Below are 13,774 nucleotides of genomic sequence, written 5' to 3' on the forward strand. Positions count from 1 at the left end.
TGCTCGCGCTCCCTAATTAGTCAACTATGGCTCTCATGTTTGGGTTATGTTTTAAGACAGTCTGTGCGACTCTGCTGTTGCAAAGGCTGGTGGACAGTTTGACGCTCATGCTTGAAGGAGGGGAGCTGCGTGGGTCTACAGTGGCCAGCATTTCCAGGTCTCCCACAGGCTCAGTGGTGAGCTCTGTCCTGCAGCTGGATCCCTTAGGGAACTGCTCTCCGCTTCTGCTTGTGAAACGCTGGAGCTTCCCCTTTCCTCAGCTCTCCAAGTTTTCTGGTGTTTGTCTTGCTGCTTTTGGACATGCAGAGATTTTGGGAACAGATCACCAGATCAAAAGGTCAGAAGTCTTTCCTGCTTGTGCTCTGGAGCAGTGTCTTCGTGTACATTGCTTATTTGAAAGATGCAAGGGACAGCTGACGTTACTAACCAGACCCTCTGCAAAGGCTAACGAGACTATCTAAAATTACATTTGGTTCTGAAGTGCCAGAAAAAAGGAAATTTCTTCATGCTATGGCAAAGCTAAGTTGGTCTTTCATGCAAAAAAGAAAGAAAGAAAAAAAAAAGCAAGAACCTTGCACATCTATTTTAATTCACCATTTTCCCTTTTGCAGGAAAACGGTACTCCCTTTTGACAGCAGGCAAACTTGGAAGTAGGAAGATGCAGTGGAAATTCTGAGATTGAACAGCAAGATTTCTGCAGCTGAAACAACTTCAGGGCAATCAGACCACAAAAAGAGAACGGAATAGTCCCAGGCCTGGCTTCTCAGCTACTAAGGAATAGGACTTTCCTCAAAGATAAGAGTAAGTTTATGTTTACAGAGAAGCTGCAAACAGTGAGGGGTCTTGAAATGAGAGCTGAATAGTCTTAGCAGGGTCCCTGTCCCCCTTTAAATAAAAAAAAATACTGCTTCTTCTATATGTACATAAATGGGTTTGTGGAGTTGACATTTCTGCATAGATGAATAGATTACCATGGAGTTGCGCATTGTCTGCATGCAGCACTGTAATCTCTCCGCAGATTATGCCTGCAGGGTAAGTAGTGAAACTACCTGGCATGTGCATTTTCCTATCCCTTTATCTCCTGAAAAGGATGAGCTTTAATCTCCCCAAATTAATTATGCTGTTCTATGAAGTTATGTGTCCTTGCCTTAATGGAACATTTTTTTCAAAGCCTAATGAAAGACTGGTAGCCTCCAGGCTAGGAGTACATGGCTGGGGCGGATCTCAGTCTACCTCTTATTCATAACAAATGATGGCTGTACTTCAGTTCCTCTCTCTTTGTTTACACATGTTACTGGCTATATGGGAGACAGTGAATGATAAATGACTAACGTGGAAATCACATTAAATGAAAATTAAATACCTTGAAGAAGTAATAAAAATGACATCATCCCTAATTTGAGATGGTATACTTCCAATGAAGCAGCTGACAAGCTTGGAGTCCACCTCATGGAAACTGGATTCTAAACACAAAGAGCTCCCAACATGCCAGTATGCTGTTTCTGACTGCCTGTGATTTGGTCATAGTAACTGTTGTATGTTTTTTCCTTGGGGAAAAAGAACAACAGACCAGTTGGTTCAAAGCATGAAGCCCTGCATACCTATTAAGCGGCACAGGATCATGCAAGCGTGTTGCTGTAGGGCTCACAGGGATTCCTCACTCAGACAAATTCAACCCTACAGTCCCGATCTTCAAAGTGATTTATGATCCAGCCTCAAGCTACCTTACTAATCATCCATCTAATCAACGGTGACCCTATGTAGCACCGTGTCCCTAAGGGACAATACAAACCTCAAGCAAGAGATTAGTGTTGTGAAAGCAGAGGTAACATTTTCTTGAAGTTCTCTAACATCTTAGATTATAGAACGTACCTTGTCAAGAATGTCTACTATCTTATGCCCTTGAAGGCACAAACAGGATTATTATGAACAAGTAACAACAAAGTGTTTAAACTTTAAACTCTTTTGCTTACATCAAAAAATAACCAGATTGGTGTTGGTCAGAGGATGCGTTGGACAGATGGTATAAGATGTTTGGATCTCAATTTGATGGCATAAATTCATAAAAGGAAATCAACGTTAAAGAGAAATACAATTTTTTCCAGATTGTTCCTCAGTCCATTGGCCACAAAAGTTTATTGAAATAATCATTCCTTGGAAGGGATTCAGGTATATATAGTTTGATGTGTAGAAATAGTACCATATTTCACTCTCTTTGAGTCTAATTAAGTCCTTTTACTTAGAGGAAAGGGGTACCGATCCTTCAGTCCCTAGGTCACTGAAAGGATGGAGTCCCAAGAAGTCCTCTCCTTATTCTCTAAGACTGGGGCAAAAGCAAAGCAGACTATTGTATAGAAGATGACTTTTTTTTTTTTTTTTTTAAGAGGCAGCATTAATAGCTTCATAGATAAGGCAGCAAGGCTGCGATCCACCAAATAAATCAAAACTATTGCCATAGGCAAGGACTGGAATAGAAAAGTAAGAAAGAAATCTAGACTGGAAGCCACTGTGTGACTGACAAAACCCCTGCTCACATCAGATGAGGACAATTAAACTCCCTTCTACTACTCACCCATCCTTGACTTTATTCTAAAACCAGAAGGTAAAAGAGCACATTTTTGCAATTCCCCTCATCTGACCACTCCACGCAGACAGAAAGTCCCTCTGGAGAGGGAGGCAGTTGAAGGAGATGCACTGCAGTGTTCGTACTCTCCAAGAACAGATCAAAGTGCAGTTGGGGAGTGCAGCATAAGCCACCAGAAAATGAGCGTGTAGCCAAGTGCTACATACTCTAGTCACCGTCCTTGCCTTGGGAAGGACTATTTTCCTAACACTTAGGCACGACAAAGAGGACTAACTAGTAAATGTTTTTTTGGCATCTCTCCTTTTGCAATTTGGTTTGTGACCTGTTGCCATTTCCATCTATTTACTTGCTTATTTTTGTTCTTTATTTTACTTAGATGATGTAGGTATCAACAAATAGGGCACAATAATTCCACGAAACATCACATAAAGCTTAAAAACAAAACTACCAGGTGGGGTTATGGTTTTCCTTGGCATAGATTCCCTGTTTGAGTGGGTAACATGGCAATACTGCTGCCAAGAAATCCACAAGTATTCAGAACGCTAACTGACATTTTCTGCACCTAACCATAAAGGAGCTCAGTTCTTCTATTTAAACCCTACGCAGGTGAAACTACCTAATACACTGATGCATGTGAGAAATGAGAGTGGGCTCTGATTTCCAGACAGTTAAATGTCACAGTCTGAGGCACGCATGCTCCATGCCAATGTATTAAGTAGCCCTGTGCCCTGCAGCTTGATGCTCTGTACTGTTTCACTGTCAGAAAGGTCCTGTGCATGCCTGTTCCTTGGGCTAGGGAGCTTTCACTTGCTTTGCTTCAGCAAAGACATTTTTGGGCATGGTGCAGGAGTCAGCATAATGTAAGGACCACAGGCAGCCCCTAAGGGGCCACCCTGTTTTGGAAACTAAGCATGCTAATTACCAAAGCTAATTACAGTTACGGATATGGACAGACTGTGCCAATTGACCAAAAGGGTAGAGAATTCACCTGGGACTCTGCGGTTTTCTGCAAGGGATGCAGTCAGGGACGAAACAGCCCGTGGGCTTTAGCAAGTTGAGAGATAACAGATGTGCTGGCTACCTTGTGGGCACATACAGAGGACAGAAGGTTTGGGCAACTTTCTACCTACTCTTCCCACAGACCTGCAAAGGACCTGGGGAAAACCCAGCTTCAGCCCCACACAGCAAGGGAAACGCTTAAATTTCCCCCTTCACTTCCTTCTTCCAGCCAGCGTCACTTGAGATTTTCCAAGTGTCATGCAGAGATGTTTGGGCTGTTTCCAGCAGACTGTTTCTCTGGCTGCCGACTCGGGGAGATATGCAGGCTTCCCATGCTCCGTGGCCCCAGCGGCTATTCCCAGCCCTGCGCGGGAGCGGCATTCCTTTCTGCCCACTCCCTTCGCCGCGGCTCAGCCTGGGACTCGCCGGCAGCCCCGACGAGCAGCTCCGCTTTCCTCCCGGAGTTGCTCCGTGGGGTCTCTGCACATATGGTCGGGGTGCTGTGAGATTCGGACCAGGTGGCTGAACATCAATTACGCAGGGTCAGTGAGGCTGTGTCTCGAATGTAAAAATGCCTTTCCTCATCTGTTTGCAGCATGCCCAGGGATTGCAGAGGCAGACCAGTAGGAGCCAACACTGTGCTGAGAGCGAGGTACACGGGAGCACGACCGGGAAAGCCTGCTGAGCTTTCCCAGTTTCCCATCCCTATCTTAAGAAACGACTCTGCTCCCCACAGCTGCAAGGTACGGCAAGCGTGGGCAGGACCCGACAACAGAGACTCCTGCGGTACAGGCAGCGAATCACCAATTTGTACAGATGCATTTTTTCCTTCTTTTTTTTCTTTCTTTTTTTCTTTTTTTAAAAAAAAAAAAAAAAATCCCTGATGAAGAGCAGGTTTGTTTCTAAGCCTGTATTTCCGCAGGAGGCTGGAGTGTGCAGCGAGGGGGTCAGATTCCTGCCCAGCCCAGAGCTGCGGCCTCCCGAGGACAAGGACAGGCAGGAGCTCAAGGAACTGCATTGGACATCAATCGTCACAGCTTCAGAGCTTTGGGACAAGGCTTAAACCTGGGGCAGCTAGTTGTTTTCTAATGACACAAACAAAAAGAAGAAAAAAAAACAAAACCAAAAAATACATTTGCAGAACAGGCCAAATGGAAGGGCTTGTGCTGTATCCAAAATATTTCACTTTGCCTGACATCCCTTTTTTGTATACAGCCTGATTATATAGTCAGAAGGTAATTTTGACCAGCAAAGAACCTTTAAAAGCCTGGTGAAATACAAAGGAAAAGTATAGTTGGAATAAAGAATTTATTACTTGGCTCCATCAACCAATGGTGAGAGGAGGTATGGGCATGATCTGCAGCTAAGACTTGCCAAAAATAAGCCAAGCCCTATTTATCTGAATGATCTTTACTTGCTGACTTCAGAACGCTACTTTAAAATAAAGGTTGGAATCATTTATGAATAGATAGGACGCCTATCCCAGTAAGTGTACATCCTTGGTAACAGATACGATGATCTAAATGTTCTTCTGATCTCGTATGTCTAAAATAGAAATAGAACTCATTGGTAAATTTATGTTGAAAATTGTGGGGTTTTTTCTTGACAAAAAGTCCCTTTTTGAGGAACTCTGTCAGGAGAAGAAAACCCAAATAACACTGCCCTTTCAATTCATAGAATCATAGAATGGTTCGGGTTGGAAGGGACCTTAAAGATCATCTAGTTCCAACCCCCTGCCATGGGCAGGGACACCTCCCACTAGACCAGGCTGCTCAAAGCCCCATCCAGCCTGGCCTTGAACACTTCCAGGGATGGGGCATCCACAGCTTCCCTGGGCAACCTGTTCCAGTGCCTCACCACCCTCACAGGAAAGAATTTCTTCCTAATATCTAATCTAAATCTCCCCTCTTTCAGTTTAAAACCATTACCCCTTGTCCTATTGCTACAATCCCTGGTAAAAAGTCCCTCTCCCCCTTCATTGAGAAGTCTCTGGTCCATTTTGAAATTCTGTCCTGGCCCTCTTAAAACATGCTGATTTCCCTAAAATTTCCACCCCATTTTAAACTTGCAGGTCTGCCTTTCCAGCGCACGCCTTGCCTGCCCCCCGGCCTCCCCCCGGCCTAGCCAGCCTGCACCAGAACCTACTGCTGGCGGTGGCCTGGGGCCCAGCTCCCCGTCCCACCCCAGCAGAGCCCCGGGGCCAGCTGGCCGGCCACCTGGGCACAGGGCCAGCTCCTGCTGCAGCTGCGCAGCCTTCCCTGGCAGAGGGGTGCGAAACAAGCTGTGTGGGAGCGTGAGAAGTGGGGCTACCCCCTCAGCTTGGGGTCAGCCATGCCTGTGCCAGGCCATGGGGCCCCCCCAGCCTCCACCTGTGGGCCAATGTCCCAGACTCCAATGTCCCAGCCTGGCCTCGGCCTGTCCCCATCCCCATGGCCCTGCCCAGCCCTCCAGGATTGTGTCTGACTGCGACGACCATCCCCAGACCTGTTACGTGCTGTAGGGACGTGCCAGGATGGTGAGGGCCCTGCCCGCCTCCCCACCCCAGCCTCCATCTCCTGTCTACCAGGAGTAGCACCCTGCACCGCTGCTGAGGAAACCATGGCCGCATCTCCCCTCCTTCCCAGGATGTTCCACAAGCGTGGTCAGAAAATGCAGTAGCCTCATGAAACACCACTTTGTGTTGAAAAGGGGAAGATGTGCTGAAAAAACAGGGTTCAGGCGAAGTATGTGCAATTACTCAAGGAAACACAAGTTTGCTCATTCGCTTCTCCGCGAGAGCTTTCCCCTTGCTACACATCGTTTCTAGGGTCTGAACAAGGAGATACCCCTGCACAGTCATGATTCAACCCAGCGCCTTCAGCTTCCAGCCAGACAAAAAAGGGCACGTGAAAATCAACAATGTCGGTCCTTAGTCACTCAGAAATGTTTGCATGATAAAAATCACATACTTTCACCGGGAGCTGAGTCAACTGCTGCTGTCAACTAGCTGCTGCCATTTTAAAGAAAATAACTGTTGATAAACATCAGGAAATACTGCAAATTTCACTGTGCTTTTTGCTTCTTAGGAGCAAACAAGGTACTGCAAATAGCGCAAGGCATTAGTTTCCTAAGGGAGAAGGGGTTAGAGAAGATATGCTGCCTTCTTTGGCAAGCAAAGATATCGTAACTGTAAGCTACTAAATTAACTTTGAACTCTCCCAAGATCTTGGATCGGTATAACACAATACAAAGAATGTTCCACTCCTTGACCAATTTTTGGCTTGGAAAAACAAAAGCAAAGAATAGCCTGGTCTCAAACAAGAAATACATTACTGCAAGAAGAAAAAAAGATCCACTAATACAAACTGTGCTCTGAACTACTGAATTAAAATATGTATAACACACGTGTTTGCTCATAGTATAACTGAGTAAGCCACAATGCACCTTTACATTTTGGGTAAGGCAAATCTGTTTGGACTTATAAATTATTTTGTTGCACAAAATTTAAAAAATACATGGCAGATTGCCATTGCACCATAATGCATAAAGACTTCCTGTGGTGCAATTACTACACAATAAAACCCAGATGTGCTACTTTAAAAGCTCAAGGAAAAGTGATGCTGAATTTTTGAAACTGCTTCAGCTACTTTCAGAGTAAGGTGACAGAAATAACAAGATCATTTTATTACATGATAGTTTACCTTGTCATGGTTCTTGTCTCTCAGTGTCAACATTTTAACCTCTGAGAAATATGGGAAGCTGACAGAACTCTGTCTCTTCTCCTACCAAATGAAGCACGAGTATACGATACGCCATTTAGTAACTAAAAATTACTATTACTCTGAATATATTATTGCAGACATTCATTGAGCATGCTTCTGATCTACTCACAAGAAAAACTGAGTAAAGAATCTACGTGTGGCTTTGCACTGAGAGATTAAAGAACATGGACGTGCACGAGAACCTCCAGCTCCTCATCACTAACTCCAGGTAGACATAATACATTGCTTTTGGTGTAACCTGTCTTTAGTCCCTGAATGAATAACTTGAATCAGTGTTAGGATATGACTGTATAGAAATAATAGTCTCTCTAATTTAATCCACAAATACATAGCACAAATGGATCTTAAAGAAATATTCCTAGGAAGAATGATTAATTAATAAGAAATTAGGATGAGTATTAGTTTCATAGGCCTGGCAGCAAAAAAAAAAAATAAAAATTCAAGGAAGAATTTGAGGAATAACAAGGGAAAGAGACATTTAAGGAAACTCTTACTGACAAGTGGAACAGACAGCATACAAGAAAGAAAGGACCAGAAATAAGGAATTTAAAGCTATGGACCATGACTCCATTTCCATGTATGCAACACCTGCAGTGAGTGTCTTAGTCTGCCTGACATCATACGATGCTGACAGGTGAAACCCTGACTCTGATCCCATTTGGGTAGCCATCCTGCTGCCTATCTACAGCGTGATGCACACTGTGACGCTCATCATGGAAACACCACTGTCAGATCAAGGCATGGCTGTTGGTGTCGGTGAAAGTGAGGGGTAGCTGCCTGGATGACACCTCCTTCACTCAGGACTTCTCATAGTTCTTTAATGGGGCTGCCCCTTCCTCACAGCTCTGTGACTGAACATAGAAGAGTCCTCTCTAAACTACCCAATAATTCTTTCAGCATTCAAAGAGATTTTGAATAAAGTGATCAGATATGCTGGGAGGCTCCCCAAAATGCTGCTTTTTTGCAAGGTATAATTATTCCAGTTTTCTTATGGAACACCACTCTTACTCGAAAATGAGCCAAACTGTAGACTTATTTAAACAGACATAAATAAAGCACGTCTGCCAGTGTGGAAATGCCTCAAATGAAGTTGTTCTAAAATAGGATTGTGACGTTTCTTTTTGGGGGATCTCCTAGGCAGAGCTCTTTCTGAAGCAGTGCATGGGTAGGGAGCCTGGTATTTCCAGGAAGACATGGATTCACTTTGCACGTGCTACGTAATGTGGCAGAAGAAATCGCTGTGTCAGATTGATGACTCATTCCTAGATCACCTGGGCAGTACGTGTGCACTATCCCATTTTGCACACCATGACCCTGACGCATACATTCATAGTGGACATGGCCGGCAGGATGGGCCGAGTGATTACTCCACCCTGCCTTCTTTCAGCCTGGAAATCCTGGGTCAACGTAAAAGGTTCTCCCGTTTCAACCAGACAAAAGTTTCCAGATGGAATAAAACAGGACACATCCGGGAAAACCTGGATGGAAGACAGTCACAGAGCACTGACACGTTTTAAGTTAGAGCATTAACTTAGTTAGTTTTCTATATAAATCTCTCTAAACAGCTATATATGTTCTCCTTTTTAACAGTTATGACTTGTCACTTGTGGCTATTTTTGCCTATGTTCTCATGTTCTTATTCTCTCTCAGTTTTCTTCCTTTTCTCTGACAGTCATTCCCTTCTTTTCTGAGATTCCACTGCTTCCACCAGAATATAGCTTGAAAAAAAAATTAATTAGGGGCAGTTTAAAAAGTATAGTAAGGGGGCACTAATAAAGTAATCAAAAAGTTACAAAACTACTTAGGAATAAGTGTGCTTTGGGAAAGATTTAAAAAAAAAAAATCAGCTTTAGCATAAGATATATTCTCTCTGAATAGAAAAATAAAATAATCCAAGAACTATATTTTGGATGCAGTATATTCGCAGGGACAGAAAGAGGGAGAAGAAATCTGCAAACTCGCCTAAACTTTGGGTAGTTAACACAACTTAATTTTATTTAAGCCACTTGAATTATTAAATCTACAATTTAGAGTAGTTCCAAAGTTATTTGAGGCCTTTAACATCACCAGCTAGTGTATGCCAAAGACTGCTAAAGATAACTGGGGCCTGATCCACTCCATTTGGCTGTCTCTCCTAGTATTTCCATTCAGGGACTCCTCTTCCTTAGTTCTCCTCAAGCTTGCAATCGGCATCCTCTCCTCTTGCCAGAGACACCATGTCTTCTTCCCCAGTCCTCAGATATCCTAAACATCCTCCTCCTTTTTCTTCCTCTCATTTATTTCTCTGCTGAGAAACATCCATCTCCCTAAGAGCCAGCAGCAGCCTGCCAGCAAAGACATCCAGTCAAGTGCTCTGAGTTTCCTCTCTTTCCCTTTCCCTCCTTCCTAGCTTTCTCCTTAATCTCATTCCAGTTTCTTCCTATGTGCAGTTTCACTCATTCGACAACACTTATCTCCAGCAGCTGTAACTCATTCACATATACATGGCTGTCAAACTCAGCAGCTCTGCTTGTCTCATTACAGGCAGAACCATAACTTTTAAGATCTGGTCCCACAGACTTTAATAATTCATAGCAGCTTTTTTAACCCCAGCTAATAAAACACTTTGTAACATTATCACATTAATCTGTGTAACAAATAATAGAAGATTCAATGTGACAACCAGGATTACAATATGAAGAACATGACTGCCAACAACCCACCTGCAATTACTCAGGTGCGGCTGCTTCCCACATGTGCCTACTTTGTCACTTTGCCAACACACTCCACCAGCACTGTCACCACAAGGAGCAAGCCCACCCTTCCTCCCACCCTCAGCTGCCTCCTCCCAGTCCTGTGCCAGCCCAAGTTTCTATGAATACAGGTAGTGATCTGATCCAGGCTAAAGTTAGCTCTCACCCCTCATCTCTTTTGGGGTACTGATTAGTTTAAACAAGTAATTTTCCAATTCAGTTCACCACATGACTATAGCAAGAGCTGTGCTGGCCAAGGGAAGGGAGTGGCGTACATGTGGAAAAGGGGATAAATATTTTGGTGGCAATGCAGCTCTAATTTTCCATGGAAACGTGACCAAACTTCCTCATTCATATTCACTGGGTTGTTGCATCTCCTAAACTGCCACCACCTTAGGAACTGTTAGATCAGGGAAATTAGACCTCCAAGCAGGCCAATTTACTCTTCCAAGATACTCTGGGAAAACCAGCATGTGGAAATTCAAGTAGCCATGGATGCATATCAGACTGCATCCACTAACCGAGGTAGTTCCTAGCTCCACCACCTCTTCACTCTACTGCTATATTAACTCCGCAGCCTGCAGTCTACAAGCAAGAACATGAAGGAGAAGGAATTAGCCCATGCTGTAGCTAAAGTTCAGGTATCACGCTATGCAAGCTACAGCACAACTTCATAAAAAGAAGAGTCGTGCCACAAATGCCGCCTCTTTATGCCAACTGATCCCAGTGATTTCATTACTGGGCCTAAAACACTTGCATTATCACCATCCTGCTCTGGTTTCAATAGCGTGTGGTAATATTATCATCCATTTAGCACTACTCAGCAAAATGATGTTTCTATCAAAACATGGCAAAGAGAAGTAGCACGTGACACTCAAGGTCCTCCTCACGTCCCTTCCCATGGGGGTGTGGGTTCCCAGCCTGCCACCTCTTGCTCAGTCACGAAGAGGCCAACCAGCCATGCAGACCCACAAACAAGCTCTACCTGCCAGCTGCAGCTTGAGTGCAAAATTACTTTGCACCTGCTGCAAAAGCCCTAGTGTGTCCCATTCCTTAGCATATTATGCCATCTCACCACAAAGATGTAACCACATCTGACATCCATAAGGAGTGCAAAGTCATAAAAAATGGGGTGAAAGTTGCAGACAGTAGGATTAAAATATGAGTAGCATAGCTTTTGAAAAAACGTCATCAAGGTCCCACTCGCACAGGACCACAGAGCCTTACCCACACTTGCTGGCAGACAAATGCAGGCACAAACCAAGCCTTAGCAACCTTTCAGCCTGCAGTATCCAGGCCTGATCCAAAGCCTACTTGCATTAATGAAAATCTTTCCATTAAATTCACAAGCTTTGTCGCAGCACTCCCATATACATTACCCTCTCACTTCTTTCACACCTCTGTGACAATGATCCAAGAGTTTAATAACTTCTGTTTACATCAACACTTGAAGGAGATAGTTGCATCTAACTTACCAATTTTTTATTTTTTGATTTAACTATGTAATTTAAATAACAATTTATATATAAGTATGCCTCTGATTTGTAAAATTCAGCCAGAGCTTCAACTTTTCAGTCCTCAGCTGAGGTCTGTACTTAATTGAAGATACTCCATCCGCAGGTTAACTTCTCCAAAGTACTCTCCCGTATCTATAGCACTGCCTTTTTGTCCCACCCATCTGTCTCAGTGCTTTTCCTGTTAAAATGAAGACGTTCTGGGGATTGCTTTGCTATTGCTTTAACAAATTACCCAATCTGAGCAAAAGTAACAGTGGAATAGTTCAAACAACCTGACACTGAAGCCTTATGCTTCTCTGCTAAACATCATTTTGTTGAAGGCAGTAATCCGTAAGGCTTGCAGAGATGATGTGTTGGTTGTTTCTTTTAATGGAATGATAGATAAGCCATCTGGCAAAGGAAAACGCAGTTCCTCACTTTCTGGTACCAAGGAAACTGCTTTTTCCTTCTCTCTCCTCAGTAAAAGTCATAAGGTATTTTACTTACAGCATCCACTTTGACGGCTGACAGCACAACTTCCATCAGGATCAGTAGAACCCCCAGATCCCTGCAGGCAAAGGTGAATAAACACGATATTGTTTTCAGCTCGCACAAAACAAGCACGTGGTAAAACTTTCCAGTTAAAGGTGACAATACAACTTTAAAAGAGTTGTTATTTCCAGAAGCCTGCCGAGCGGAATTACTTACTGACAAGTAAAAGTACGCGCACTGGGAAGCTGCGAGATGTCCATTTTTGCTCCTTCCCCGGCCGGGGGCTCGGGCTCAGGGTTTCCTCCCGCCGGACGGCCCCCCCTGCAAAGCAGAGAAGAGCCCGCATGTAAACGCCGGTCCCCTCGCCGGAGGTCTCCGGACTCGGCGACGCCGCTGCCGGGGCTGCGGGCGGCCCCACCGGCCGGGCCGATCCGGGGGAGGTCGGTCGTGCCGCTCCCCGCCTCGCTCAGCCCGCAGCGTCCCCCGGGCGCGGAGCCACCCGCGGGGCCGCGGACCCCGACGGACCGGGCAGAGCCAGCGTCCCCGTCCCCTTCCCCCCGCCCCGACCCCTTCCGCCGCCCGCTCCGCACCCTTGCGCGCCGCGCTGCCCCTGCCCTCCCGGGCGGCAGCGGTAGTGTGGGGCGAGGAAAGCGGCGCGCCTCCCCCCGGCTCCGTGTCCCCCCCCGCCCCCGCGTCCCGCCGCCGCCGGCCCGCCACCCACCCGCGGCGGGGAGGAGGAGGAGGAGGAACTGCGGCCGGCGGGGAGCGGGCGAGGTTGCGCCCTCCCAGGGTCCCCGCCCGGGGGGAGGAGAGGGGGCTGCCACCGCCCATCGGTTACGGCGCGGCGAGTCCCTCGCCCCCGAGGCATTTGCAGGCGCCGCGGCCGGCACGGAGGGGAGAGGCGCGCATGTGGGGCCGGCCCCGCGGAGCCCCACACTGAGCCCCGGCGCCCAGGGACGGAGGGCGCGGAGCGGTGCGCGGGCAGCATGCGGCTCTGGCTAGGCTTCGGGCTGCTGCTGAGCGCCGAGCTCAGCGCCGTCTCTGCCGCGGTGAGTACGCGGGGCGAGGAAGGCGGGGGGGCGCGGCGGGGTACCCACGCGGGGACGGGATGGGGAGCCCCCATCCCCGCTCTCTGCCCCCGCCCGAATTGCGCGGGGCCTCCGCTCTCGGGAAGGCGGAGCGGCCAGGTGGGCTCGGCGGGGATGCCCCGCTGCGGGGCTGCGCCCGCTCGTCGCCTTACCCCCATCCTCCGCGGGCGCGGAGCGGGACGGGCGGCACCGCGCGTGGTGTCCCGACCTCCCTACGGGGTGTCGGCGGGGGTCTGGGCCAGCGCCCCGCGGGACGGGCCCCGCCGCGCTGCCGCTCTCCCAGGGCTCGGCAAGGAGCGCCGCTGGCTGGGGCGGGAATAGAAAGCACGCACGCACCGGGGATTTAAAAAGTAGTAAGTTATGCTTCTGCGGTAAGGAAAGGAAAAAAGAAAAAGGTGAGGTTTTGTAGGGGGGGGAGGGAAAGGCAAGGGGAAAAAAAAAAAAAAAAAGTGGTTGGTGTCTTGGTCTCAGAGTGCTGCCTTTGACCCCCGCGACGGGCAGTAGGCTGGAGACCAGGAAGGCTGCTGGTGTTAATGGTTAAAGTTGAGCTTTTGGCACCTTTCCCGATGGAAGCAGATTCAGCCACAGACGTTTAAAATCGAAAGTATGCGAGCAGTCTGAA

General features: G+C 46.8%; 2 protein-coding genes across 5 annotated transcripts in view; one reads left to right on the top strand and one right to left on the bottom strand.

Moving 5' to 3' along the window:
* COL4A2 (collagen type IV alpha 2 chain) overlaps window positions 1-13,475 on the bottom strand; it is a 147,632-nt gene extending 134,157 nt beyond the window's left edge. The window contains exons 1-3 of one of the 3 annotated variants that reach the window (XM_074561581.1): window positions 13,305-13,475; window positions 12,281-12,385; window positions 12,080-12,140 (exon numbers count right to left, since the gene is read on the bottom strand). In XM_074561581.1, coding sequence (XP_074417682.1) covers window positions 12,080-12,140; window positions 12,281-12,324 — 105 coding nt within the window. In that variant the 5' untranslated portion in view covers window positions 12,325-12,385; window positions 13,305-13,475. Of the gene's footprint in view, window positions 1-12,079; window positions 12,141-12,280; window positions 12,386-12,654; window positions 12,744-12,785; window positions 12,911-13,304 lie in introns of those variants that run through there. The other 2 variants (XM_074561563.1, XM_074561572.1) reach the window with 2 other exon arrangements.
* Window positions 12,794-13,774, top strand: part of COL4A1 (collagen type IV alpha 1 chain) — a 127,894-nt gene continuing 126,913 nt past the window's right edge. For both annotated transcript variants that reach the window (XM_074561594.1, XM_074561604.1), the window contains exon 1: window positions 12,794-13,113. In XM_074561594.1, coding sequence (XP_074417695.1) covers window positions 13,051-13,113 — 63 coding nt within the window. In that variant the 5' untranslated portion in view covers window positions 12,794-13,050. The remainder of the gene's footprint in view (window positions 13,114-13,774) is intronic.

The sequence above is a fragment of the Larus michahellis genome, chromosome 1 (assembly GCF_964199755.1).
Source record: "Larus michahellis chromosome 1, bLarMic1.1, whole genome shotgun sequence".
In the NCBI taxonomy this organism is placed as follows: Eukaryota; Metazoa; Chordata; class Aves; order Charadriiformes; family Laridae; genus Larus; species Larus michahellis.